The sequence below is a fragment of the Quercus lobata genome, chromosome 9 (assembly GCF_001633185.2).
Source record: "Quercus lobata isolate SW786 chromosome 9, ValleyOak3.0 Primary Assembly, whole genome shotgun sequence".
NCBI classification, from domain to species: Eukaryota; Viridiplantae; Streptophyta; class Magnoliopsida; order Fagales; family Fagaceae; genus Quercus; species Quercus lobata.
This window is the reverse complement of record NC_044912.1, coordinates 39,160,690-39,186,553: the sequence shown is the minus strand read 5'-3', so window position 1 is coordinate 39,186,553 and position 25,864 is coordinate 39,160,690. Positions and strand designations below refer to the sequence as shown.

General features: G+C 39.1%; 1 protein-coding gene across 1 annotated transcript; it reads left to right on the top strand.

Moving 5' to 3' along the window:
* The first annotated feature begins 1,198 nt into the window (after window positions 1–1,198).
* On the top strand, window positions 1,199–5,253 carry LOC115961716. The gene is made up of 3 exons (XM_031080644.1): window positions 1,199–1,347; window positions 4,690–4,753; window positions 4,903–5,253. The coding sequence occupies exons 1-3, from the start codon at window positions 1,199–1,201 to the stop codon at window positions 5,251–5,253; spliced, it is 564 nt and encodes a 187-aa protein (XP_030936504.1).
* The last annotated feature ends 20,611 nt before the right edge of the window (window positions 5,254–25,864 follow it).

The window sequence follows — 25,864 nt, the reverse complement described above, 5'->3', positions numbered from 1 at the left end:
ATTGAAGCACTGTATACGAGATTGCAAAATGAGAAAGGTATGAAGATTGATCGAATTCATAGTGACCATGGTAAAGAATTCGAAAACTCTTACATGGAGACATTATGCACTAAGACCGGTACATCTCAAGAATTTTTCACCCCAATTACTCCTCAACAAAATGGTGTGGTAGAAAGGAAAAAAAGATTTATTCAAGAGATGGCAAGAGCCATGCTGCACAACAAGGATGTTGCCATAAATCTATGGGGAAAAGCAGTCAACACAACATATCATACAGTTAATAGGGTATACTTCAAACCTGGCACAAAGAAGACTCCTTATGAGATGTGGAAAGGAAGAAAGCCAAATGTGAAGTATTTCGAGATATTTGGAAGTACATGCTTCATTCTCAAAGATAGAGAGAATGTGGGAAAGTTTGACTCCCGAAGTGATAAAGGGATGTTTTTGGGATGCTCTTTTACAAGCAAAGCCTATAGGGTTTTCAACAAAAGAACTATGAAGGTTATGGAAACAGTCAATGTTGTTGTTGATGAAGCACCTTCATCAAATCTATCTAGAAGTGTTGAGGAGATACCCAAGATGACGTTTACCTCAGATCCACAAGTCAATCATGAAGAGTTGGCTAAGGAACCTTCATCCCTTAGTACACCGAGTACTCCAAGTGTTGCAGAAGTCTCAGATAATTCAAACTCCCCATCTACCGCGAAAGCCCCTATGGAGAAATCCTTATCTCCGAAGCCAGAATCTGCTAAAGGAAAAGGACCATCTTCCAAAATCAAATTAAACCATCCTCTAGAAGTCATTGTTGGAAACATGAATGAACTAACACTAAGAAAGCGTACAGTTGATAAGTGTGTTTCTAACTTTGTATCTTATTCTTGCTACTTGTCGCAAGTTGAGCGCACGAAGGTAGAGGAGGCCCTCTATGCATGATGAATTGCTCCAGTTTCAAAGAAACAATGTCTAGACCTTGGTACCTAGACCAGAAGGAGAGCACATCATAGGCACAAAGTGGATATTTCATAACAACACAGATGAGGAAGGAAATGTGATCCGTAACAAAGCACGATTTATGGCGTAAGGATATTCCCAAGTGGAAGGAGTGGATTTTGATGAGTCTTTTGCTCCAGTAGCTAGAATGGAATCCATTCGAGTTCTTCTAGCCCTAGCTTGTCACTTGAAATTCAAGCTATACCAAATGGATGTGAAGACAGCTTTTCTGAACGGATTCCTGAAAGAAGATGTCTATATTGCTCAGCCTAAAGGTTTCATTGATCTACACTATCCAGATCATGTGTTGTACCTTAAGAAGGCTTTATATGGATTGAAGCAAGCACCTAGAGCTTGGTATGACCGGCTTACATAATACTTGATCTACATGGAGTCATAAGGGGACAAGCTGATCAAACGCTCTTCATCAAAAGGGAGGATGGAGAATTGATAATAGCACAAGTCTACATTGATGATATTATCTTTGGTTCCACAAAGAATGATCTTGCTCACACCTTCTCAAAGCTAATGCAAGTTGAATTCGAGATAAGCATGATTAGAGAATTGACTCACTTTCTTGGGCTACAAATTCGATAGCAAGAATCAGGTATATTCATCTCTCAATCTAAATATGCCAAAAATCGTGTGAAAAAGTTTGGTTTGGAATTTGCTAGTTTCGTTAGAACTCCTATGAGCCCAAATGTTAAACTCACTGTAGACCTATTAGGAAAAAGTGTTGATCCTTCTCTCTATAGAATCATGATAGGTAGTCTTTTGTACCTTACTGCTAGTAGACCTAACATAAGTTACAATGTAGGAGTGTGTGCTAGATATCAGGCTAATCTCAAAGAGTCTCATACGATTGTTTTAAAAAGAAACATAAAATAAGTCCACTGTTGATTTCGGGGTGTGGTACAGTAAGGACACAAATGATGTCCTAGCTGGATATTTTGATGTCGACTAGGCTGGGAATGCAGATGATAGAAAGAGCACATCAGGGGATTGTTTCTATGTAGGTAATAATCTCGTCTCCTGGATGAGTAAGAAGCAAAATTCCATCTCTTTGTCTACTGTTGAGGTTGAATATATTGCTGTTGGTAGCTACTGCACCCAACTTCTATGGATGCAAAAACTTCTCTCTGATTATGGTATTCATCAAGAACATCTCACCATTTATTGTGACAATACCAGTGCCATCAATATCTCTAAAAATCATGTTTAACATTCTCGAACTAAACACATAGAGATTAGACATCATTTCATTCGTGAACTTGTTGACAATGGCACTCTCACCCTTGAATTCATTCATATTGATGATCAAAAGGTGGACTTATTCACTAAGCCCTTGGATAGCAAACGGTTTGAATTTCTACACCAAAACATTGGTGCAATCTCCTTGGAGTGATCTCTTTCTCTCACTCTCCTCCTCAGGCATATGCATCTAGTTTTATGCTTTGTGTGTTTTCTTTCATGTTTTGGTTTTGATTGTTTTCAGTTTTGCTTTATTTGTTTTTCATAAAAATAATTAAAAAAATTGAAAAAATCATAAAAATACAAAAATAGCGAGTGTTTTGTATTTTGGTACTTGTGTACCTTGGATGGCCTTTGAAACAAAGTTTCTTAGCTTTGTATCTCTTGTAACTTAGATGAGCATCTCAATGCACAATCAAGCAAGTGAGCTTTGTGGATCGTGTTTGTGATGAGTACGATTAAGATGATCTCTTATATCTCATGCTCATATCACTCTTTTTGATAGGAAGGACTAGAAAATCCTAAGAGAAAGGCTTAAATAACCATTTCACCACTAAAACCCGCCAATCATGAATAACATCTGTGTACTTATGCACAACAAAATTGGGATGTTTTAGCTTACATAAATGGGTATTTCTTCTCTCCCTTATATGCCTATGCATGTTATGCTTAAAAAAAATTGCAAAGAAAAAAATAAAAGCAAAAAGATTAAAATGCTTTTAATATGGTTGTAAGCGTGTTTCTAGGAGATGTGGGAGTTATAGGATGTACCTCGAAGGTGATAGTCCCCATCAACCAGTTATGATTATGTGTGAGTGAATTTGATTTTTCTTATGTCTCAAATCTTCATAATATGAGACACTTATACACTCTTGCTATGTTTCACACACAACACGTAAATTTTTTGCTACTCTTGATACATGTGCAAGTACAATGTGATTTGGCCATCACAAGAAATACATGTATTGATAAATGCTCACTAAATTGTCTTAACTTGCTTTTGAAATATAAAATTGGTTAGACTTGTTTTGTGTGTGTGTGTGTTGGATGTATGAATGCCTTGCATATATGCTGAGAGATGTTTTGAGAGCTTAACATGTTGATTGGATCTTTGGTTGAGTTGCTTGCTTGGTGCTTTTATCTCCTTGTGTTTTTCCTCATTGAAAAACTCATTTTCTTCAAGCTTGATAGCTTCTTGACAAATCCTCGACAGATTCCATTTCTATCGAGCTTCTTTCTTTAACCTCAATAGAAACCTCAACAGATTTTCAATCCATTGAGGAATTTTCCTGTACTCTTTGCCTTCTCGATAGAATCTCGACAGATCTTTGATCCGATGAGATTTCTGGGTCACTTCTCGATAGAAGTTCAACAGTTTCTCGATCTAAAGAGAATTCTGGGTTTCATCTCGATAGAAGCTCGACAGCTTCCTCGATCCATTGAGCCAAATTTTCTTTGCTATTTGTCTGCTTGGTAGATTCCCGACAGATTCTAGATCCATCGAGACCTTTCTTTTGTTGTCGACAGATCCTTGATAGCACCTCGACAGATTCACTTCTGTCGAGATTTAAAGCTCAATAGATCCTTGATAGAAACTTCAATCCATCGAGCTGCGTTTTTTATTTAAAGGCGCGATTCAGATTTCTTTTTTCACTCTCTCTCTCGACCCAAACTCTTCACTTTCACTAAAATCTTCACACCCAAGTATTTTTCGGCCTAGATCTTGCTCCAAACACTTGGTAAGTGTTCTAATCCTCTCTCTTTTCTTGCATTTCATGCATTTAGACCTAGGTTTTGGGGTTTTTTCAAAAATTTTGGGGTTTTTGAGTTTCTCTTGAAATTTTTAGGTTGGGTGTTATGATGTTGTTGCTATATGATCATGCATTTGCATTCCATTAGCATTATAACAATGTTTCATACATTTGTTAGATGTGTGCTTTATTATTAATGTGAGTGTTGTTAGGTTTGGATTGGGTTTTACCCATGATGCTCTTAAATTTTCATGTCACATGTTCATGGACTTTTTATGCATACGTACTTCTCTTTTTCTCCTTTTATGGTCTGAGATTGTGTTTCTATTCTATCTTCTCTCTCTCTTTCTCTCTCTCTCTCTCTCTCTCTCTCTCTCTCTCTCTCTCTCTCTCTCTCTCTCTCTCATAGAACCTCTTGATGGCACCCAAACAGAGAAAATCCATTCCGGCTCGAAACCCTCTTCAAGGTTCCAGGTCATCCTCTTCATCTCTTCCTTCTGTTCCATCTCACATTCGTTTCCGTGATAAGAAGGCCAAGACGGACTTTTTTGAGAAATTCCAGGCCCGTGGTGTTCATTCGGAATGCTAGGTCATTCTATCAAATTTCTCTGACACTTCGCTACCCTATGTCATTTAGACTTGGGGATAGGAATCTCTATGTGAGAAACCCGTGCGTTGTCCCATTATGTTTATACAGGAGTTCTACTCCAACATACATGGCATTGATACCTCTGTGCCTCAGTTCGCTATGCGATTCAGAGGTACATGTAGAGTAGTTACCCCGAATCTTGTTGCCGAGGTACTACGAGTCCCTAGGGTAGCGCATCCTGAATACCTTGGTTGTGATCATCTTCGAACCGTGTCTAGAGATGAACTCATCTCCCATTTTTGTGGGACTCCTTCCATATAGGGTGGTAAGCTAAACACTCCATGCTCGGGTTTTGCAAAAGGCCCGAGATTCCTTAACGTGGTGATGACATTCACTCTCACACCATTGGCTCACTATAACTCCATCACTAAGCTACATGTTCGTTTTCTTCTTTCTTTGATGGAGGATCTTACCATTGATTTTCCCTCTCATTTCATCACATCTGTTATTGATGTCTATCAGGATACCACTACTTGTGATAAGCCCATCTTTCCTTCAGCTATCACGCAGACCCTTCAGCACTTCTCCATTCCTATTCCTCTCTCTCCTCTCTTTATTGTCATGGGTGCCATTAGTGCTGGTTTTGTCTGGCAGAGTAAGGCTCAACTTTAGTCGAAGCGGCCACGTGTTGAGATAATTGATCCTGCGGCTCTTGCAGCTCCACCATCTTCGGCTCCATCTTCTTCAGCCCCTTCTACCTCCGCAACTGGTGGTATAACCCTTGAGGCCATCATGGAGCACCTCCAAAGGATGCAGGCTAAATTTGGTGGTCATCTAGACTATCTCACTAATGATCCGTGTTAGGTGAACACCCGAGTGGGTCGCATTGCTCACCAGTAGGCTTGCATGGCTGGTTTTGCTCCCTCTCCTTCTCCAGAGCATCCCACAGCTTCTCCTTCTGAGGACAATGATGAGGATGGTGCTACTCTTCCGATGATGACGAGATGATGACCTCTCAGTGACTTGCCCTTTGTCATTCGTGACAAAAAGGGGGAGTTGTTTTGGTTTCGAGAGTAGTCTTGTACTTAGGGGGAGAGTTAGTATAAGACATTTTTTTATAGGGGGAGTGTTCATAGTTTTTGAGGGATGTAGTGAGGACTTTATGTATTTTCTTCTTTTATTACATTAGCCTCCCGTACCTTGGTTTTGTGACCATTATATTTACATACATTGTACTTATTTTCATATATGATGATGATGTATGTTTCTCTTAACCTACCTTTACATGTGTTGTTTTTTCTCTATCTTTATACGCATGCTTCTTTATGTACACAATCTTTATTTCTGTTTTACACATGATGCCTTGATGAGTTTTGTTTAAGTGTTTTAGAAAGACAAGTTGTGAAAGTCTATTTTGCCATGAACTCTCTTCTTGCAAAGTTTTTCAAGAGTTTGTAGTAGGGATAGATTTATTTTGTAATACAACAAGTGGTTATGAGTTTAGTGATTTTAAGACTTCTCTCATGATTATTTGTTTTGTTGTGGTTTTGTCATGGATTGCCAAAATGGGAGATTGTTAAGGACATATTTTATGTAATTAGCTAATCGTTTGACAAAATGCACTTTACTTGTAATTAGGTAGATCTAGGATGGATTTAGTACTTTAAGAAATAAGAGTTCAAGTCAAGTGTTAAAGCTATGAAGATCTGACCAAGAAACAAGTGAAGAAAGAGATGTTCACTAAAGCTCAACAGAAGTCTCGACAAAATCCTTTCTATTGAGAATTAATTTTGAAGATCGACACAAGCTCGACACAAGCTATTTCTGTCAAGAATTACGAAATCAGACTTTTCAAATCTAATTGCATGTAGAATCTTGTATATTTGTGTAGGGTTTCTTTTCTCAGAACCCTAGACATTTAAGGATTATTTTAAAGGGCGTCGCACATGCATTAAGTGATCTAGTGCCTTATTTTCTCTGAAAGAAGCTACCATGTTTTTACACCAAAGGGTTTTGTAATCAAGAAGCTTCCTGATCTTCATTGTGCATGAAGTAAAGAACTTTGTAGCCAACAACCTTCTTCAAGTTGCTGGAGTTAGTCACGTATTGGGATTCGTGCATCATTGGTTAGTCACATACTGGGAGTCGTGCATTAAACGGAAATAGTGCCACTACAAGATCAAGTCCAATTGGTTATTGGAGTGAAGATTCAACTGTACGTTGGTAATTTGGGATAGGCCAAGGGTAGTTGGTAAGATTCCTTTTACTTGTAATCGCATGATTATTTATTAGTGGATTCTTGGGAGTGGTGACCTTAATATCACTTGGTGACCTTAAACAAATCACCGTGTCAAATTTAATTTCCACTGTATTTAGTTTAGTTGGTGATTTGTTTGTGCTACCATGCCATTGCATGTAATTGAACCTAATTAATTAATTTCCAAGGGGTCAATACATTTTTGCCTTATCACCTCTGAAGGAGTTTTTCAACAAAACAGTTTTGGCTTCTTGGAAAATCTCTTAAAACACAAAAGTGATACACAAAAACACTTTCAATAACAAATAAAATACTCAAAAATCTTTTTGGGTTTAATCATCAAGCAATTGAGTATACACAAATCACATTTGAACACGTACAATCACACAAATGAAATTAGCATTCATTGAACATTAATCTTGTGTGTTGTGTGTGTGAATCAAGTATGAACTAGTCCATAGTCTAGTATGAAGCTTCAATGATCAATTCAATTAAGTTATACACAACTAGCACAAAGTCAAGTGACCTATCTCACTAGTGGAATTGAACATATATGACCCCCCACCAACGTGTTTACAATTGATTGAAAACTTTTCATTTGGCTTCCATTTTTCATACTTTTTGTTCTATACAACTCAATTGTTTTTTGAGAAGCGAAGCCATGAAATTTTTTATATTTCTCTGACAAATAAGCCTTTGGCTTTGGCATCATACATTTGAAAACATATTTGCTCTACCTTTTCCTAGTCAAACTAGTTTTCGAAGCAAGGCTTTTTCAGCTCTTTCTCTTTTAGAGATTAACATTTGTAGAGCTTTTGACAAAAAAAAAAAAATGTGAAGAGATATATAGGCACAAGTCTACGCATGTATCAAGATCAAACAAGACTATTGACTAATCATTCATGACAAGCCTGAAGATCTATTTACAACAATCAAACGTAGATTTCTAGATTTCACACACACTTAAAAATGTGCATATATAACAAGCTAAACTCGTAAATGCACTACTTCATTAGTATGGAGATACTAGGCCAAACTTTAACATGTGATATACATAACACAAGCGATTGAACTTTTTGGATTTTATTCCTTTTATGAGTTTTTTAAATTTTTCAACACACTAAAAAAAGCAATAAAGTAAGATCAACAAAAACAAGGTAAACCAAAACAAAGACCTATAAAAGAAACATGTTGGAACAAAGCAACAACTCTAGAAGAATGTGTATGCCATGATGCATGAAACTATGACCCTAATACATTGGAAGTATTAATGCATGGACATAGTGAGTCATCATGCATGAGTACTCTTCTTCACCCACACTGTAGGAGTGTTTTGGATGAGGTCCTTAAAAGGAAGGGCACAACTGACATAACTTTCAAACCATAGGGTGAAGTTAGGCATAATGAAATGTTTTTCAACATTTCCATAACGTCTCCAATGATTTGTCCCTTATTTTCTCCTTTACCTTGGTTTCCCTTCTGCATTCTTCTTGAGTTGTCTTAACCACTGTTGATACCATATTTTGTCTGCCCTCGATTTGCGCGACAGACTCTAAAAAATATAAAAATATTATTTTCTCTCCATGGGCTGCAAGAACATCCAGAATGACGTGGCGTAACCCGTTCGGACATCGAAGCACCCGAAGTGCCTTTTTAAACTAAAATGACTAAAATGCCCCTAGTCAACCCTAGGTTTGACTGAAGGTCAAATAAGGTCAAAATCCTCACAAAATAACATTTTTCATAGTTTAACATCAAACTCGAACTTCTCAGATATTTTTAACAACTTTGATTAAGTTTGACCCGAAGTTGATCTTGGGTGGGCCCAAAAACCCTAATTTTGATCTGGTTGTCAAAATTGGTTGAAACCAACGCCATTACGAAGATGATCAAATTCTCATTCCAACGACTGATCAGGGATCAAAATCGGAGTTAGGACGGCCAAGATATCACGAAAACTAGGATGACACATCGATCGATGCACTGCTAACTTTCGAAAGCCATAACTTTCGATCCGACCGTTGGATTTTCAAGGTCCATACCTTTTTAAAATCAAGAAGTCAAGATCTTTCCAACGGTGTCAAGATCAACCTGATCAAAGGAGGTTTGAGGCTGTAGGGCTGCCGCCTCGAAAAGCGTGCTAAGGCTATAAATAGCCCTAAGCACTTCTTAAACGGGGAGACCATGTTTTTTTTTTTTGCTAAGTTTTGATCTCTACCTGGTTTTTCTACACATTTTTATCTCTTCCAAACACCCAAAAACACATCAAAGCTTTTTGATTCTTCTCTCTTCACCAAAAGCGCAAGGTATTAGTCTTATACCCAATCATCTTTTCCTTGGTTCTACATTTGGGATTTAGGGCTTAGGGGTGTGGATGAAGCTTTTTTAGCTACCATCCACACCCCTAACGTTATAAATATTTTCGTAGTATTTATTTTACTCTTTTGCCTTAATAACATGATTTATTGCTTTCCCTAGCATGTTTCTTGCATTATTTGTGTTTCTAGCTTAAATCTCTTTGCTTTTATGTTTTTTGCCATGTTTCATGCTTAGTTCTACATCCTTACACGCTTATATGTTTAGATCTACATGCTTTAGGCTTTATGCCATGTTGTCCTATGTTTTGTACCTCTTTTTGTTCTAGGTCGACGTTAGGGTTACATGCTCATATGCTTGTATGATGTTGTTGGCTATGCCTTGCTTGGATCTATGTGTTTCATGTGCTTATTTCCATGCTATATGGTTAGATCTTGGTCTTCACATGCTTATATGCTTGGATCCATGTTCTTCCATGATTATGTGTTAAGCTTTTACACGTTTATATGCATGTTTCTATGCCTAGATGTCTAGATATATGTTTCCACATGCTTGTGTGCTTGGATCTATATTCTCTACATACTTTATATTATCTTCCATGTGCTTGTGAGCTCCATGCCATATTTGTATGACTAGATCTAGGCTATGTTTGTCATGCCATGTGCTATTGTAGCCCTTTTGTCGCTTTGTCTTTCTTTCTTGTGTTTTGGCCTATTGGTTTGGACCTGATCTAGACCCTATGGTCTTTGTCACTGTCCATACACCTTGGCCCACATCAAAGGGTTTGGATCATCCTTATTTGCATGTCTATGCTTGCTTACGTTTATGCTTTATGCTTGTACTAGCCTTTCTTTTTCTAAGCTTTGCCACTCTTGATGCCCTTAGCGGGTTTGTGGTTGTGTGATTACATCTGACGCCCATGAAGCCTTGTTTGAATGTAACCTTTTGGGATGCATCACCATGATGCCGGTTGCTTCATGCATACTTTTCCCCTTTTTCGCTCTGTGCAATGATATGCTTATCATGCTTGCTTGTGCCACCTGTTGCCTTTCTATGCATTTTTACATGCTTGCTTACATGTCCATGCATGAGTCTTGCTTGCTAGTGTGTCGTCCATGCTTCAACACAATGAAGCAATGGACATTCGATCCAAACCTACATTTGTCCCCTATGGACACCACCTTTTGTTTACTTTCTTGCTTGTTTGCCTTCGCTTGTATGCTTGTTTGCTTTATAACCATTGCGCCTTATCTACACATCTCTTTCTTTCCATTGCTTGTTTGCTGGTTTCTTGTCTCTGCCTTTGCATGTACACACATGGAGCGAGGACGTATGGAGCTAGGGCACAGTCTCCCAGGCGTAAGCAAACAGAGCAAGGATGCAAGAATGTGGATATAAGCCAAGCAGTTATGTTCCATAGGTTTAGGGGTCTAGCCCTCCCATTTGGTTTTGTACTCTTTAAAATCCCTTCCTTCCTCCTCCCTTTCCCTCTTAGATGGGTTGTATTAGGTATATCATGTTGTGTACCATTCGTCCTCATCTCTAGAGTATGACGACCCCTGTTTATTTTCTAGCACCTAAATTTTAGGCCATGCTCTAGGGATGTAGGCATTTACTTTCCCGCTCTGTGTGCTAGCATTGTGCATGACGTATGTATATATATACTTGCTTGCCCTTTTCGGTGTGATTGTCACAGTCCGTGTCACCTAAGGCAAGCGATGCCTAATCTCTGCCGCGAAAGTAAGGTGACCTGTCGCCAGCTTTTCACCGTGGAAATCTGGCACTTTGCTCATATGCCTTAGGAAAGCATGGATTGGGACCACACCCATTCAAAAGCCAAACCTCAAAGCCCCCATGCATGCAAAACCCTAAAAGCCAATGCCAAAATCATGTCTTCACTGCCAATCTCCGAAAATTAAGGGTATGTTTGGTAACTATTTTTTCCCCTTATTTTATGTTTTCAAAAACAATTTTCTATTTTTGAAACTAAAAACTTTTTTGGCAACCCAAAATGTACAGAAAACAAAAACTATTCTCAAAACTCAATTTGTGAAGGAAACTGAAAACATGCAAAAGGTTGTTTTCAATTTCTAATTTTCAAAAGTCAATGAAAACACGCATTTAATTTAATGAATTTAACTCATTTAATGAGTTAGCATTAGAGTTCAAATCTTAATAACAACATATTTTAGTATTTTCTATTTTTTTCTTCAAAAAACTATCTATTTAATTTCAACTAACCAAACATGTTTTTGATTTCAAAAATACAAGAAAATTGTTTTTTATTTATATTCTCAAAAACAAGTTTTTGAAAATATAAAACAAAAATTGTTACCAAACATAACCTAAGGTTTTATCAAAACAAAGGACTGTCTTTGGACAGGCGTTGTGAGGTGCCTAACACCTTCCCCACATGTAACCAAACTTTTAGACCTAAGACTCAAGATTTTTTTGCCATCCAAATTAGATTAGGAAAAATGCCATTTTTCTTAGCCTAGGATTGGTAATAAAATCAACTAGAAACAGGTGACCAATCACACCTTAGAAAAACCCAATGATTGGTGGCGACTCCACTTACTTTTGGTAATCCTTTAAAATTTGGCCCAAATTCCTGTCATAACACTAAGGTAGACCTACCTTCCTCCATCGAGAGAGAGAGAGAGCACCCGAAGCCTTGTGTAAACCACGCCACACACCACACACACGCACACTTGCAACATCATTCACTTGGGAAGGGCCTCCAACAGGCCCCCCGTGTGCATGGGAGCGTCACCATGGTGAGTGGTCAAACAAAGGCCCATGACAGCGACGGTGGTTTTTCCGCTACCGCTTTTCGAGGCTGGGCGTCGACAGACTGGCGACTCCACTGAGGATCGATGAGAGTTTAGCCTTTAGAGCTTTTGATAAAACCATAATCTTTGGACATTAGCTTTCAAAAACATAGAAATTGGCCATCCGGGGCTTTCCTTTTGAAAAAGACTTTTAGTGTATCCTAGTAAACTATTTTCAAAAGAGCAAAAAAAAAAAAAAAAAAAAAACTTTTTCCAAAATCCTTTTTCCTGAAAAAGGAGGCTTTGAGGTATTTGTAAGGTTGAATTTATTCAACCATCTAATTGGCTTTATTCCGTGCCAAATTTGCTTGTAATTCAGCATTTAGTAACCCTGTATTTAGGTGGGTTTGATGTAAGGGTAGTGAGTGAGATAGAGTGAAAATTGCTCAAGAGTGTGCAAGAAAACAGAGACTCGCGACTGGGACTCGCGGGTGACTCGCGGCTGCAAGCCGCCAAACGCAGCACACGTGCCAAGCATGCTGGAAGGTGAACAGTCATGCAAGCTGGAGCATTACAGGACAAAACAGGACAACTGGCCATACGGTTATCTCGCGATTGGATCTCGTGACTTGGTCAAGCCGCGAGCCACCCCTGTTTTGTAAAACCTGACGTTTCACATTCCTCTCCCACTCCAGTATAAATACCCCTTTTACCCACGATTGAAAGGGAGCTTCCAGAGAGAATTTTGAGAGAGAAACCCTAAAGAAAAACAAGATTGTTTCACCCACAATCTATACCTTAGAGTCTCTTCAAATTCCTCAACTCTCTTCCTCTCCATTGTCAAATCCTTGAGAGGCATTATACCAAACCTGGTTCTCATCATCATCATCATTGTGAGACAGCTGTTTGGATTTCTGGGAAGCAGTTAAGAAGGAACCAATCTTCATTGGTTGATGCTACGTTCTAGTAGCGGAATCCGGGAAGCTAGAAAAGAAAAAGGTTCGGCGCAACCTCGTTGGAGCAAGAAGCTTGGAGGGCTTAGGTGCACTGGGTAGATTAGGCTTAGAGGGTCTATTGCTGTCCATGTATCCCAACTGTATTTTCTAGTGGATTGTTTACCGCTTGGAGGGCGGCGGAGAGGTTTTACGCCGAGGGCTTCGGTTTCCTCTTCGATAACACATCGCGTGTTATCTTTGTGTTTGCATCTTCCTTCCTCTCTATCTTTGCCTTTATACTATCTGCTATGGATTTTATTTTGTGTTGGCTTAGATAGATTTTAACCAATTTCATATTATAGCATATGTTAAGTTTCCGCACACTAGTTGTTTGACATATTGCTTAAATTGGTTAAATTGTAATTTGGGGGTCTAAACGTTCAAGGGTGTTTTTACACGTTTTTGAACTTTCAATTGGTATCAGAGCGGGTACACTGCTATTGGTTTAATTACCATTGTGTGATCCTTGACTCCCTTTTGAGATGGATAGGTCTCAATCCCTAAATGCACCTCCATATTTTGATAGTAGTAATTATACTTTTTGGAAGGTTCGCATGAGAGCTTTTCTGTGTTCTATTGATGAATCCGTTTGGGATGCTGTTGAGATTGGTTGGACCAAACCTGAGACAGCCAAATCCACTTGGGATAAGGTAGCACTTGCTGCATCTAATCTAACAGTAAAGCACTCAATGCTATTTTCTATGGTGTGTCTCCAGATGAATTTCACAGGATTTCTCACATTACCATTGCCAAAGAAGCATGGGAGATTTTGGAAACCACCTATGAAGGCACGAAGAAAGTGAAAGACACCAAGTTACAAATGCTGACCACTCGGTTTGAGGAGCTCAAAATGAGTGAGGATGAGTCTTTTAACTCTTTCTATGGAAAGCTAAATGAGGTGGTTGTCAGTAAGTTCAACTTGGGGGAGAAAACGGAGGACTCAAAGATTGTAAGGAAGATCCTTCGATCATTGCCGGAAAGTTTTCGTGCTAAAGTGACAGCAATTGAAGAGATCAAGGACCTTGATGACATCAAAGTACAGGAGCTGGTTGGTTCTCTGCAGACTTATGAGATGTCGTTGCCCAATCAACGGAAGAGTAAATCTCTTGCTCTAAAGACCATCAATGAGAAGGTGGAAGATCAAGACTCATCGGGAGAAGATATGGTTGACAAAGATGTTGCTTACCTTGTCAAAAATTTCAGAAAGTTCTTGAAATTCAAAAATAATGGCAAATTTGATGATAAAAGAAAATTCCAAAGTTCTGGAAGGGAGAAAAGGGAATTCAAAAGGAAAGATGGAAAAGAATCCCAACCTACACAAGGTGTCACTTGTTTCGAATGTAACGGGCATGGACACTTTAAGAAGGAATGTCCGAATTATTTGAAATCGAAAGGTAAAGTGTATGCCATGACTTTGAGTGACTCGGATTCGTCTGACTCAGAATCTGAAGAGAGCTGTGATGGAGAAGGGAACTATTCGGCTTTTATGACTATTGCTCATGTTGAGTCTTCAGATGAGTTGAGTCTGCTTGTACGAGACCTTGGAGAACATAGTGATGATGAATCACTAGGAATTGTTGAAGAATCAGATGCTGAAGAGGAAGAAAGCACAGCAAATCTTCAAGAGAATTATAACTCACTCTTGGAGAAGTCGGGTGAGTACACAAAGGTGGCCAAGGCTGCTATGAGAAAAATGAAGAAGGCTGAGGAGGACTACAAAAGTCTTCTAATCCGATATAGGGAGGCCAAATGTGAGATAGAAACACTGAATGGTGAGTTGTCCGAAACTTACACAAAAGTAAGATTTCTTGAGAATGAGGTTGTGCAAGTAAATGCTAAAGTAGAGAGGGTCACCACCAAGAAGCTAGATGATGTTATCTCATCTCAAAAGAGCTTTTCAAACAAATCCGGATTGGGATATACCGGAGGAAGTAGTTCATCTGGAAATGTCACTAAAGAAGTGAAGTTTGTAAAGGCCAAAGATCCAGTTGTAGCTAACCTTACTGGTGAGAAGCTCGAGGTGGAGGAGAAGAAGAATGTGGTGAACCAACGGATGTTAAATCCCCGTAATCAGTCTGTGGGCAGGTCTGAATCTCGTGCCAAGTCACGTCCACGACCACAAAGAGGTCCTAGAGGAACTTATGTGTGCCATTATTGCGGACTTCAAGGGCATACTCGACCAAATTGCCAAAAGCTGAGAGCAAAGAACAGTGCAACTCCTCAAAGGTCAGGAGGACCTAGAAATGATAGGAGAATTTGGGCAGGTGATCAATCTAGAGATCAAAATGGAGATCCCGGAATGATGAACGTGATGAAGATGATTGGTGCATTCACCAACTGCTTGGAAAGCTTCTCACGAAGGTTTGAAAGCCCTAACTCCCGTACCCAATCCTATAAGGAAATCACCCCAAACGCAAGTGACGTGTGGGTGAAAAAGGGTACTCATGCATAAGCATTACAACATGTCCATGCATTAATACTTCCTATGCTTTGTGACAATGTTTGTTTGTTTGCTTGCTGTTTTTGCTGTTGGTTGTTTGCTTGTCTACTTGTGCATATTTTTAATTTTGTCTTATCAATCTTTTTGTTTCTTGTGTCAAAAATCCAAAAATCACATAAAAATTAGAAAATCAAAAAGCTTGATTGACTTTGTTGAGTTTTTGTCTCAAAACTTGTTTTGCCTTGTACCTTTGTGCTAATGGCTTTGTGCATTTTCGAGCATTACTTGTTTTCATGCACTCATATCACTGTGGGAAAAATCTTGAAATCTATGTGATTGTTGTAAATAGATCTTCAAACTTGTCATGAATGATTAGTGAATGGTTATGTTGATCTTGAGACATGCATAGACTTGTGTCTATATATCTTCCCACTCTTTATTTTTGTTTTGCTAAAAAGAGCTCATCAAATGTAAATCTCCAAATGAAAAGAGATATTGAGTTGCAAAAGCCTGTCGCACATTCTAGTATTTGACTAGGAAAAAGGGTAAGCGACCTTATATTAAAGTGAATGTTTATTCAAAAAGCCAAAGGCTTGTTCTTTAAAGTGAATTGTCATATATCACTCTCACAATGAGAAATGATTTCCTCAAAGATCAAAAAGATCAAATGTTTTGATTGAAAGTGGAGTCAAATGTTAAGCTCCAAGTTATGTTATCAAGTTTTGTGGGAGGTCATATATACATATTTCTATAATTGAGATGGGTCACATGATCTAGTGCTAATTGTGTATGTCTTGGTTGAATTGATCATTGAAGCTTCACATTAGACTAAGGACTATCTCATTGTTGATATCCACACACAACACACAAGTTTATGTTCAATAAATTCCATATTCATTTGTGTGATTGTACTTGATGAAATGTGTTTTCACATGCTCAATCTTTGTTAATTCAAGCACAAAAAGATTTTTGAGTGTTTTAGGTGTTTTTGGAAAGTATTTTGTTTGAAAAATCTGAAAATTTCAAAAATCCAGTTTTGCCCTGTTTTGGCGGCTCAGTCGCGGGTATGTCAAGTCGCGTGCCACAGTCACATCTTCGTGGGTCATTTTTGGCGACTTGTTCGCGAGTGGGAGGTCCAGTCGCGAGGGTTACTCAGAGATTTTCGCGGCTCAGATCGCGACTCACTCGCAGGTAGACCTTCCAGTCGGGAAAAACACTTAGAAAAATTTTCCAATTTTTTGTCCTTGAGTGTTTTGGCGGCTTGAACTGGCGACTGTGTAGCGACTTAATAAAGTCGCGAAAAATGCGTGTTTGGCAGAAACAGGAGCAGTTTTTAAATCTTTTTCAGTTTTCCCTCGAACTTTTGTGACTGTTCATCTTCTCTCTAAACTTTCTCCTTTCCAAGCACTCCGTGAATCCATTTTCAAACCTCATTGGTGCTTCATTTCTTATCCAAATCATCAAGAAAAGGTATGGGTTTTGCTTTCTCAATCTCATTTTCCTTTTCCTGGATATTTCTGTTACAGTTTGGATTGATATTGTGTTCGAAATACTTCTCTCTTTATGTAATGGGTATGGCGTGTCTTGTTTGATATTGTTCTCATATGTTTTCATGTTGAGCGGTCACAATGTGTTTTTCATTGTTCTGATATTTGCCTGTTGATTGAGTCTAAAAATCTTTTCTTGAATGGGTTTGGTGTTTATTTGACTTGCTCATTTCACTTGCTTGAGTATTGATGTTAGTTTTCGGTATTCGTTACTGAGTTTTTATGAGAACATAATGTGTGTCTCTCAACCATGTGCTCTAGTTTGGATGATTTGTTACTTCATGTTGAAATATTTTCTCATGTCCATATCTCTTGTGGAGTGTTTTATGTTATCTGCTCTAAGTGTTCGAATGCCGTATCTGTTTGCATATCATGGTCATGATAACCTGTCTCATTGACAGTTTTGTCAGTTGTTTTGTCTTTCTATATCTTTGTGCACTATCACCATTTTGCTGCACTATCTATGGTATCGTTGGAAGTTTGGTTGGGTCTGCACTATCTTCAGTTTGTATTTATATATTGAAAATTTTTTTCCACTGAATCTTGTTGACATTTATCTTGTGTGGTACTGTTGTTTGGTTCTTTGTTGTGGGCTTGTTTTCTTGCAGATGTCTCGTCGATTTTCCAGGGGTAAAGATATTGTTGCTGACGAACCAGCAACACCAGTTGCTAAAAGGACTCGACTATCATCTCAGGCATCTCAAGACCCCAATGAGGATAGGTTCAGACTTCCGCTTAACTCACACGCCTACTCAAACGTTTTTGACAAGTCAACTACTATAATGGAACGGGTGGTAGAGTTTAACACCTTAGGGACCACTTTTATCCCTCGAATCTTTGAGAAACGAGATTGGGCAAACTTGTTCGGGAACTTTGATGATCCAATGGATGAGCTGGTCAAAGAATGCTTCTCCAATGCAACTAATCTTGGAGTTCAACTCATTTTCTGGGTCAGAGGAACAGAGTTTAGTGTTTCCCCAGACTCCATCGTAGATCTTCTCGGCATCACTAGACCTCAGAATGTGAATCTAACTCCTTATGATGAACGAACTCCAGAAGTTGGAGAAATTCTTCAAATCCTAGGATCCGATCATGAAGTATCCAGTGCAGGAACATCCATCAGCACCGCAAAGTTTGCACCTGAGCTGACCACACTGAAGTTGATCATGTTCACCAATCTGTACCCACTGTCCAATACTACATTCATCAATCTTGGGAGAGCTCTATTCCTTTGTGACCTTATTACAGGAGCCCCCATTGATATATGTGCTCACATCTACTACACCTTGAGGAAGACCGCGTGTAGAACTGCAGCTCGAGGAATTATTCCATTTTGCAGTCTCATCATGAAGCTCATTCTTCGTGAAGGCATTATTCCTCCTGCAGATGGAAAAATGTTGACCCGTCAGCGTCCCATTTCCATGTTCACTCTTCAAGCTAGCAGAAGTCACTCCTCTAAATCACCAAGGAGTGCTCACATCTCTCCGGTTACTCCATCTGCCCCTGAATCAGAGACACCTGCACATACCACATCTACATCACGTGCTGTTTCTGAAACTTCACCGGATAGTATTCTGTAAGCACAGACTGCTCCTCATACTGATAGAGTCGGCAGTGTACTTGAGCATGTTCAGAAACGCGTTGATGAGCTTGTGGCACTTCTCTACTCCACAAACAATCATGTCCAAATGCGTCTCGAGACTATGGAGAATCAGCTAGATGATATTCAACGAAAGTTAGACGAGAGCCTTTAGCTATTCGTGACAAAAAGGGGGAGAGCATTCAGTAAGGGGGAGAAAGTTTCAAAGGGAAGTGTGCATAGTGATAGGGGGAGTACACACATACTTTTGTCATACTTTTGTTTTTAGTCTTATCCTCTAAACTTATGGTTTTAGGTTTATGTTTGTTGGACTATTTAATGTTTATATGGGTTTGATACACTATGTTTTGGTGTATAGCTGTTTCTAACTCTTAACCTATACTCTTGGTTTATTATTCAGGATGTTTTTATGTTTGTACCCATGTGCTTTTGTAAGCTTTCAGGGTTAATGTTTTATGCATAGTTTGTAGGCTTTATGGTATGTACCTTGCTTATGCAGCCTTTATGCTATGTTGAAATCAGTACTTTAATCTAAATGTCCTGCATTTTGGTTTATGTACTGTCACTCTTGTGCCCTTGTAGGATTGTTCCTAGATGCATATACCTTGTGTACTATGCATTGGTTGAGTGTTGAACATACAAGTGTCTTGTCTTGTGCTTGTCAACTTGTATGTCCTTGTGTTCATTCCAAGTGTGAATGAGCACTGTGATCACTACCTTGTGGTGTTCACTTGGTTGATCAAGCCATGGTTTGTTTCTTAACTCCATTTTTTGCTTGATCACATATTGCCTGTTTCATATGCATTTTACGATTTTCTGCTTTACAATGATCATGGTGTATTGTTGTGTTTCAGGAGTATTATGTTCATATGATTCAAGTGCTTCACAGCTTCTAGAGTTAGGTGTGAGTGAGTTTTGTTCAACTATTCCCAACTCACATGTTAAGTCTAGAGTCTGTTTTAGGGTTTTGTCACGGAATAGCCAAAGGGGGAGATTGTAAGGTTGAATTTATTCAACCATCTAATTGGCTTTATTCCGTGCCAAATTTGCTTGTAATTCAGCATTTAGTAACCATGTATTTAGGTGGGTTTGATGTAAGGGTAATGAGTGAGATAGAGTGAAGATTGCTCAAGAGTGTGCAAGAAAACAGAGACTCGCGGCTGGGACTCGCGGGTGACTCGCGGCTGCAAGCCGCCAGACACAGCACACGTGCCAAGCATGCTGGAAGGTGAACAGTCATGCAAGCTGGAGCACTACAGGACAACTGGCCATACAGTTATCTCGCGACTGGATCTCGCGACTTGGTCAAGCCGCGAGGTCAAGCCGCGAGCCACCCCTGTTTTGTAAAACCTGACGTTTCACATTCCTCTCCCACTCCAGTATAAATACCCCTTTTACCCACGATTGAAAGGGAGCTTCCAGAGAGAATTTTGAGAGAGAAACCCTAAAGAAAAACAAGATTGTTTCACCCACAATCTATACCTTAGAGTCTCTTCAAATTCCTCAACTCTCTTCCTCTCCATTGTCAAATCCTTGAGAGGCATTATACCAAACCTGGTTCTCATCATCATCATCATTGTGAGACAGCTGTTTGGATTTCTGGGAAGCAGTTAGGAAGGAACCAATCTTCACTGGTTGATGCTACGGTCTAGTAGCGGAATCCGGGAAGCTAGAAAAGAAAAAGGTTCGGCGCAACCTCGTTGGAGCAAGAAGCTTGGAGGGCTTAGGTGCACTGGGTAGATTAGGCTTGGAGGGTCTATTGCTGTCCATGTATCCCAACTGTATTTTCTAGTGGATTGTTTACCGCTTGGAGGGCGGCGGAGAGATTTTACGCCAAGGGCTTCGGTTTCCTCTTCGATAACACATCCCGTGTTGTCTTTGTGTTTGCATCTTCCTTCCTCTCTATCTTTGCTTTTATACTATCTACTGTGGATTTTATTTTGTGTTGGCTTAGATAGATTTTAACCAATTTCATATTATAGCATATGTTAAGTTTCCGCACACTAGTTGTTTGACATATTGCTTAAATTGGTTAAGTTGTAATTTGGGGGTCTAAACGTTCAAGGGTGTTTTTACACGTTTTTGAACTTTCAGTATTTTTACATGGGGCTTTTCCACTTTCCTCACATGCTTTACCGCTTTCCTCACATACTTATTATTTTCCTCACATGCTTTATGACTTTCCTTCAATGCAAACATAGGGTAGCAAAATTTAATTTCTGCTACACCTTTATCCACTTTCATTTATATATATATATATATATATCTACTGTACTTTGGAAAAGTCTTACCCCTTCATTAAGGATTGCAAGACATATACACCCTTTTTGAGTTGAACCTGGGCTCTGCACTACTGGCATAGTCACATCTCCCTAGGGATTTCATCAGCCCCATTTACAGATGCCCAGACGAAAACATCAGCAATGTTACCCATAGTTAGATTTGGGGCTGATGTTGTAGGCACTTGTAGGTCCATGGGTGGACAGGAGTAGCTAAAAAGGCCCCCTCGATCCTTCCTACCGCACAACTTCCATGAAGGGACGAGTATGGCGATTGAGTACCCTAGCATAGGAATAGCCTACTAGTTAAGCCTTTGCATACAGTTGGCCTAGTTATGTCAAACCCGTGAGGACTAGATTAAACCAGAGCCCATCAGGACTAGGTAAAGCCCAAAGTGTGAACATCCGAGTCTAGGAAAAGATACCCTTATAGGACTAGAGGTCAGGGGAAAATGTCTTGTAACAGGTGTGCCCTTTTTGTTTGCATCAAAGAAATTGTGCTCTACTCTAGGTTCTTTCTATCCTGTTCGCACAACATCCATTATTAAACCCCTAGGGAAAGCAACCTTGTTGCTTGTACATGCTAGATCATACCCTATCCCTAAGGGGTTACAACCCTACAAGGGCATTCATGCATACACTAAATGGTCCTATCACCTAATTGTGTGATGAGAATGCAAATTGTCATATTTTTCTCCCTTAATGTTTAGTATTTTATACTTATTTGGAGCCTAAATCTACCCATTATTCTTATATTTTGATTTAGAATGCAAGTGGAGGCATTAAGTGCGAAACATAGTTAATTGGGCGATTCTAGACAGCTTTAACATTGCTTCGTAATCTGGGCATAACTCTCTCATCAGAACTTCGATTGAGATGATTCAAGATGCTATGGAACGCCAAGAAAAAACTCTACAGTTTCATTTTTTGAGTTTTGAGAGATACAGGCCGTATCAAGGTCAAAATCGGGCTTGAAGTTGCTGCACCTGCACTGCTGACGTTCTGGAATGTTCCTTTGCCCGAAATTCTAATATGCGGATCTAATGCAATTTATTTTCAGAAACTTCCAGATCTGGTGCTCGAAAATTTAAGCTAAAAAACGCCACTTTCCTAGTTATATTAGGACTTTGTTTTATTTTTAATATTTTTCCTTAATTAGTTAGATTTGGATATTATTATTTAGAATATTTTTAGGAGATTTTGTAGGCTTGGGAAAGCAGGAATTAACGTGTAAAAGGGGGAATTAATGGGTAAAAGGGGGAGGAGAAATCAGATTGGACACACATGCCTTTCTCTCCCCTCTTCTCTAATTAATCCTTCAAGTTTTCATCATGGCTCTACTTGGCTAAACTTTTATACTTGGTTGAAGGAAACTGAAGCCTCAGAATCAATAAAACTGTGAGATCTAATTTGTTTTTACTGTTCAATTTATGCTTTGAATATCGGATGTTCTTCTATGCCTATTTTCATGATTGTTTTGTTTAATTACTAAGAGGCCTACTAGTTTATTATTCGTTGCAATCTACTGCTAGGTTAGATATCAAATCCGTAATTGTTTGATCTCTTTAATTTGTGAAGCAACCAAGATTTAATGATTTGCTGCACCATAAATTATTAGATCTTAGGAAGAACACTCAACTAAGTTAAATGCGACCGCTTGTGCTTGTGTTGTTTAGCTTCATCGATCTCTCTAATTCTAAAGGCTGCTACTAGATTAAACCTTTAGCGCTTGTCTTGGGTTGTTTAGTAGTTAGGGTTTATTAGATTGCTTGTTTTCTAATTAACTGCGACTAAGGAGAGATAGGAAAATAGTTCCAATGGTGAATATTCAAAGTGTGAATTGATATATACTTGCATCGATGATCAGTTGTAAAATTCTGATGGTGGATATTGACTTAGACCAAGGTTTGTTCTTTTGATTGATTTTGATACTTTGATTTAAATTGTTCCTTAATTGTTTTTCTTAAAATTCTTTGCCTTATACTCAAAACACCCCCCCCCATCCTTGTTCGCGTAGCATAAAACTAGGCTAGATACTCTTAGTGGGAACGATCCTTCCTCACACCACTACATATATTTTTAGGAGTATAGGTTTTGTTTTTGGTTGCTTGCGACAACACACCATTGTGCAAAGATAAAATTTTTGGCAAGTAGCCGAAACTAAAGGGTGGCCAAGAGGAGAACAAGACTGATCATAATTCCCCAACCATGAAGGCAAAGAAGAAGGTCAATAAGAGGATAAACAAGGTGGAATAGATGATCAAAAGAGCTTGGAAGATGGAGGACCTTATGGACTACCAATCATTCTCACTTTTCCCAGATGTGAGATTGCCTCCCAAGTTCAAGATGCCAACCTTGGACAAGTTCGATGGGACTGGCTGTCCAAAGTCCCATTTGAAGATGTACATAAGGGCCATGCAGCCCCTAGGAGCAACCGAAGAACTACTTGCTCAAATGTTTCAAAATACCTTGACTGGAGCTACTCTTAGGTGGTTCCTCAACTTAGATGATGCTAGAGCAAGGAGCTGGGAGGACATTTACCGTGAGTTTCACAATCACTACAAGTACAACATAGAAGTGGATGTGATGAGGAGGGATTTGGAGACCACTAAGCAAGAGCCAAAAGAATCTTTCTCTACCTTCATTATCAAGTGGAGGTCCAAAGCTACATAGATGATGAATAGGCCAAGTGAAGAAGAACAATTAACCATGGTTGTAAAAAACTTATTGCCTGTATACCATAAGTATTTGTTTGCTTTATATTTTACTAATTTTAAAACTTTGATTGCTGCTGGAACCCAAATTGAGGATGCAATAATTAATGGCACTATAAAGAATGAGGACCCACCAAAGTTTAAAAAGAATTTAGGATCTAGTTCTAAAACTGCGGAAGTTTCTAATATATACAAAAATGATCTTTACCAACTTATTACCCCCATGCCAATATCACAAGGGCCACCTCTAAGGCCTAGGAGGGAATTTCATGAGTTATATATGCCCGTGAGTCAAGTGTTTGAAAAACTAAAAGCATCAGGGTTGCTAAAACCCTTAGACCCAAGATCAATCCCAAACCCATTGCTTGCAAGATTTAATGTGAGTAAGAGATATGCCTACCATCAAAGCCCTAGCCACGACACTGACAAATGTTTTGGTCTTCGTTATGCAATTCAAGATCTAATAGACACTAAGGTGATTACACCGCCTACAAGGCCTAGCATCACTAATAACCCCTTGCCTAACCACAATTTTGGGAGAGGACTGAGGATTAATTGCTTGATGATTGAAGAGGAAGGAGAAAAGGACCTGTCTGAGTTGATTTATGACATATCCGAGTGCTTTATGATGACATGGGAAGAGTTGATGGTTATGACATCCACTGCAAGGTATGATATATGGAGTGAAGATGTTACAAAAACTTCAAACATCCACAAATGGTGGGAGACACTTCAAACCCCAAATGAGTTACGAAGCACCTACATATAGGGGGAGACACTTCGAACCCCAGTCAAACAACCCAACAGCTACATATGGGGGGAAGCACTTTGAACCCCAGTCAAACAACCCAACACCCACATACGAGGGAAGACACTTCAAACCCTAAGATACTAATCTAAATGATCTATCAAAAATTGTCCACATCACAAAATGGGGAGACACTTCAAACCACCACAACTAGAGACAGACAACCCAATAGAAGCCATGAACAAATCTACCCAACAATCACCCATTGAAGAGGATGAGGTCCTCAAGCAGTTGCAGAAGACACAAGCCAATATATCTTTATGGGGTTTACTCATGACTCCATACAAGCACCGCCAGAATTTGGTAGACCTTCTTAATCAAATCCAAGTTCCCATAACTGCTACTCCTCAAGATCTAAATGCCATGATTGGGTCTATAAGTAGGGAACTCACTATTTCCTACTTTGACAAAGATTTAATGGAAAAGGGGAAGCATCATAATGATCCATTGCACATTACTGTAGATGCCAAAGGGAAAAGGATTCCAATGGTTCTAATTGATGATGGAAGTGCCTTAAATGTGTGTCCTTTAAAGATTGCAAGTTGCTTGGGCCTAAGTATTAAAGATTTTATGCTGACTAATCAGCATGTGAGGGCATATAACAATAGTAGAAGAAAGGTCTTGGGAACCAAGACACTGGAGCTCACTATAGGGCCAATGATCAAGAATGAGGAATTTCAAGTCCTAAGTATAGCCTTGTGCTTAAATATGCACCTCGGGCGACCATGGATCCATGATACAGAGGCTGTACCTTCATCCTTATACCAAAAGGTTCAATTTCCACATAAATGAGCCATAGTTACCATATATGGCGATACTTTGACCATACCAAAGCCCATTTTTGGTATTGATTTTGAAAATGAACCATTGGCCTTGGATGGCTTTAAAATTAAGAAGCCTAGTTTTGAAAGAAGAGAATAAGAAGTGGAGAAGATCCTTATGGACTTTGCTCCCTATAGCAACAATAATGTGGTGGCAATGATGAGAAGAATGAATTACCTTTCGAGAATGAACTTAGGGAAGACTATAAAGAAGGCAACTGCTCAAGTCCCAATAATTCCTATCGTCACACCTCATTTTGGGCTAGGTTATAAGCCCACTGATGATGGCCCATGCAAAGGCCAAGGCAAAGGGACTTCCTTGTCCCTCGGAACCCTTAAAGCCCTATACTCCCACATTGAATGGAAAATTTGTCAAAGCTGGAGATAGTCAATGCTATTGGGGATTCCATGAACCGAGATTCGATCCTAAGTCAAGAACAATGGTCCCTAGATTTGAGCTATTATTTGATTGTAACAACAAGCTTCTAGAGTTGAAGAAGGGAGACACAAATTGGGTCCTTACTGATTGGGCTGATTATATGGATCTTGATGTAATGACTACGCTTCTGAGAGATTCCATTTGCAATATAAAATAAGAAGAGTACTGGGAGGCTTGCCAACATGCATTGAAGAGCCCATATGAAGCAAGAACAAGTGATGAAGATGAGGAAGGGGGAGAAGCCCTTAGTGATGATGATGAAGGTAGCAACAACAAAAGTGATAATAGTAGTGATA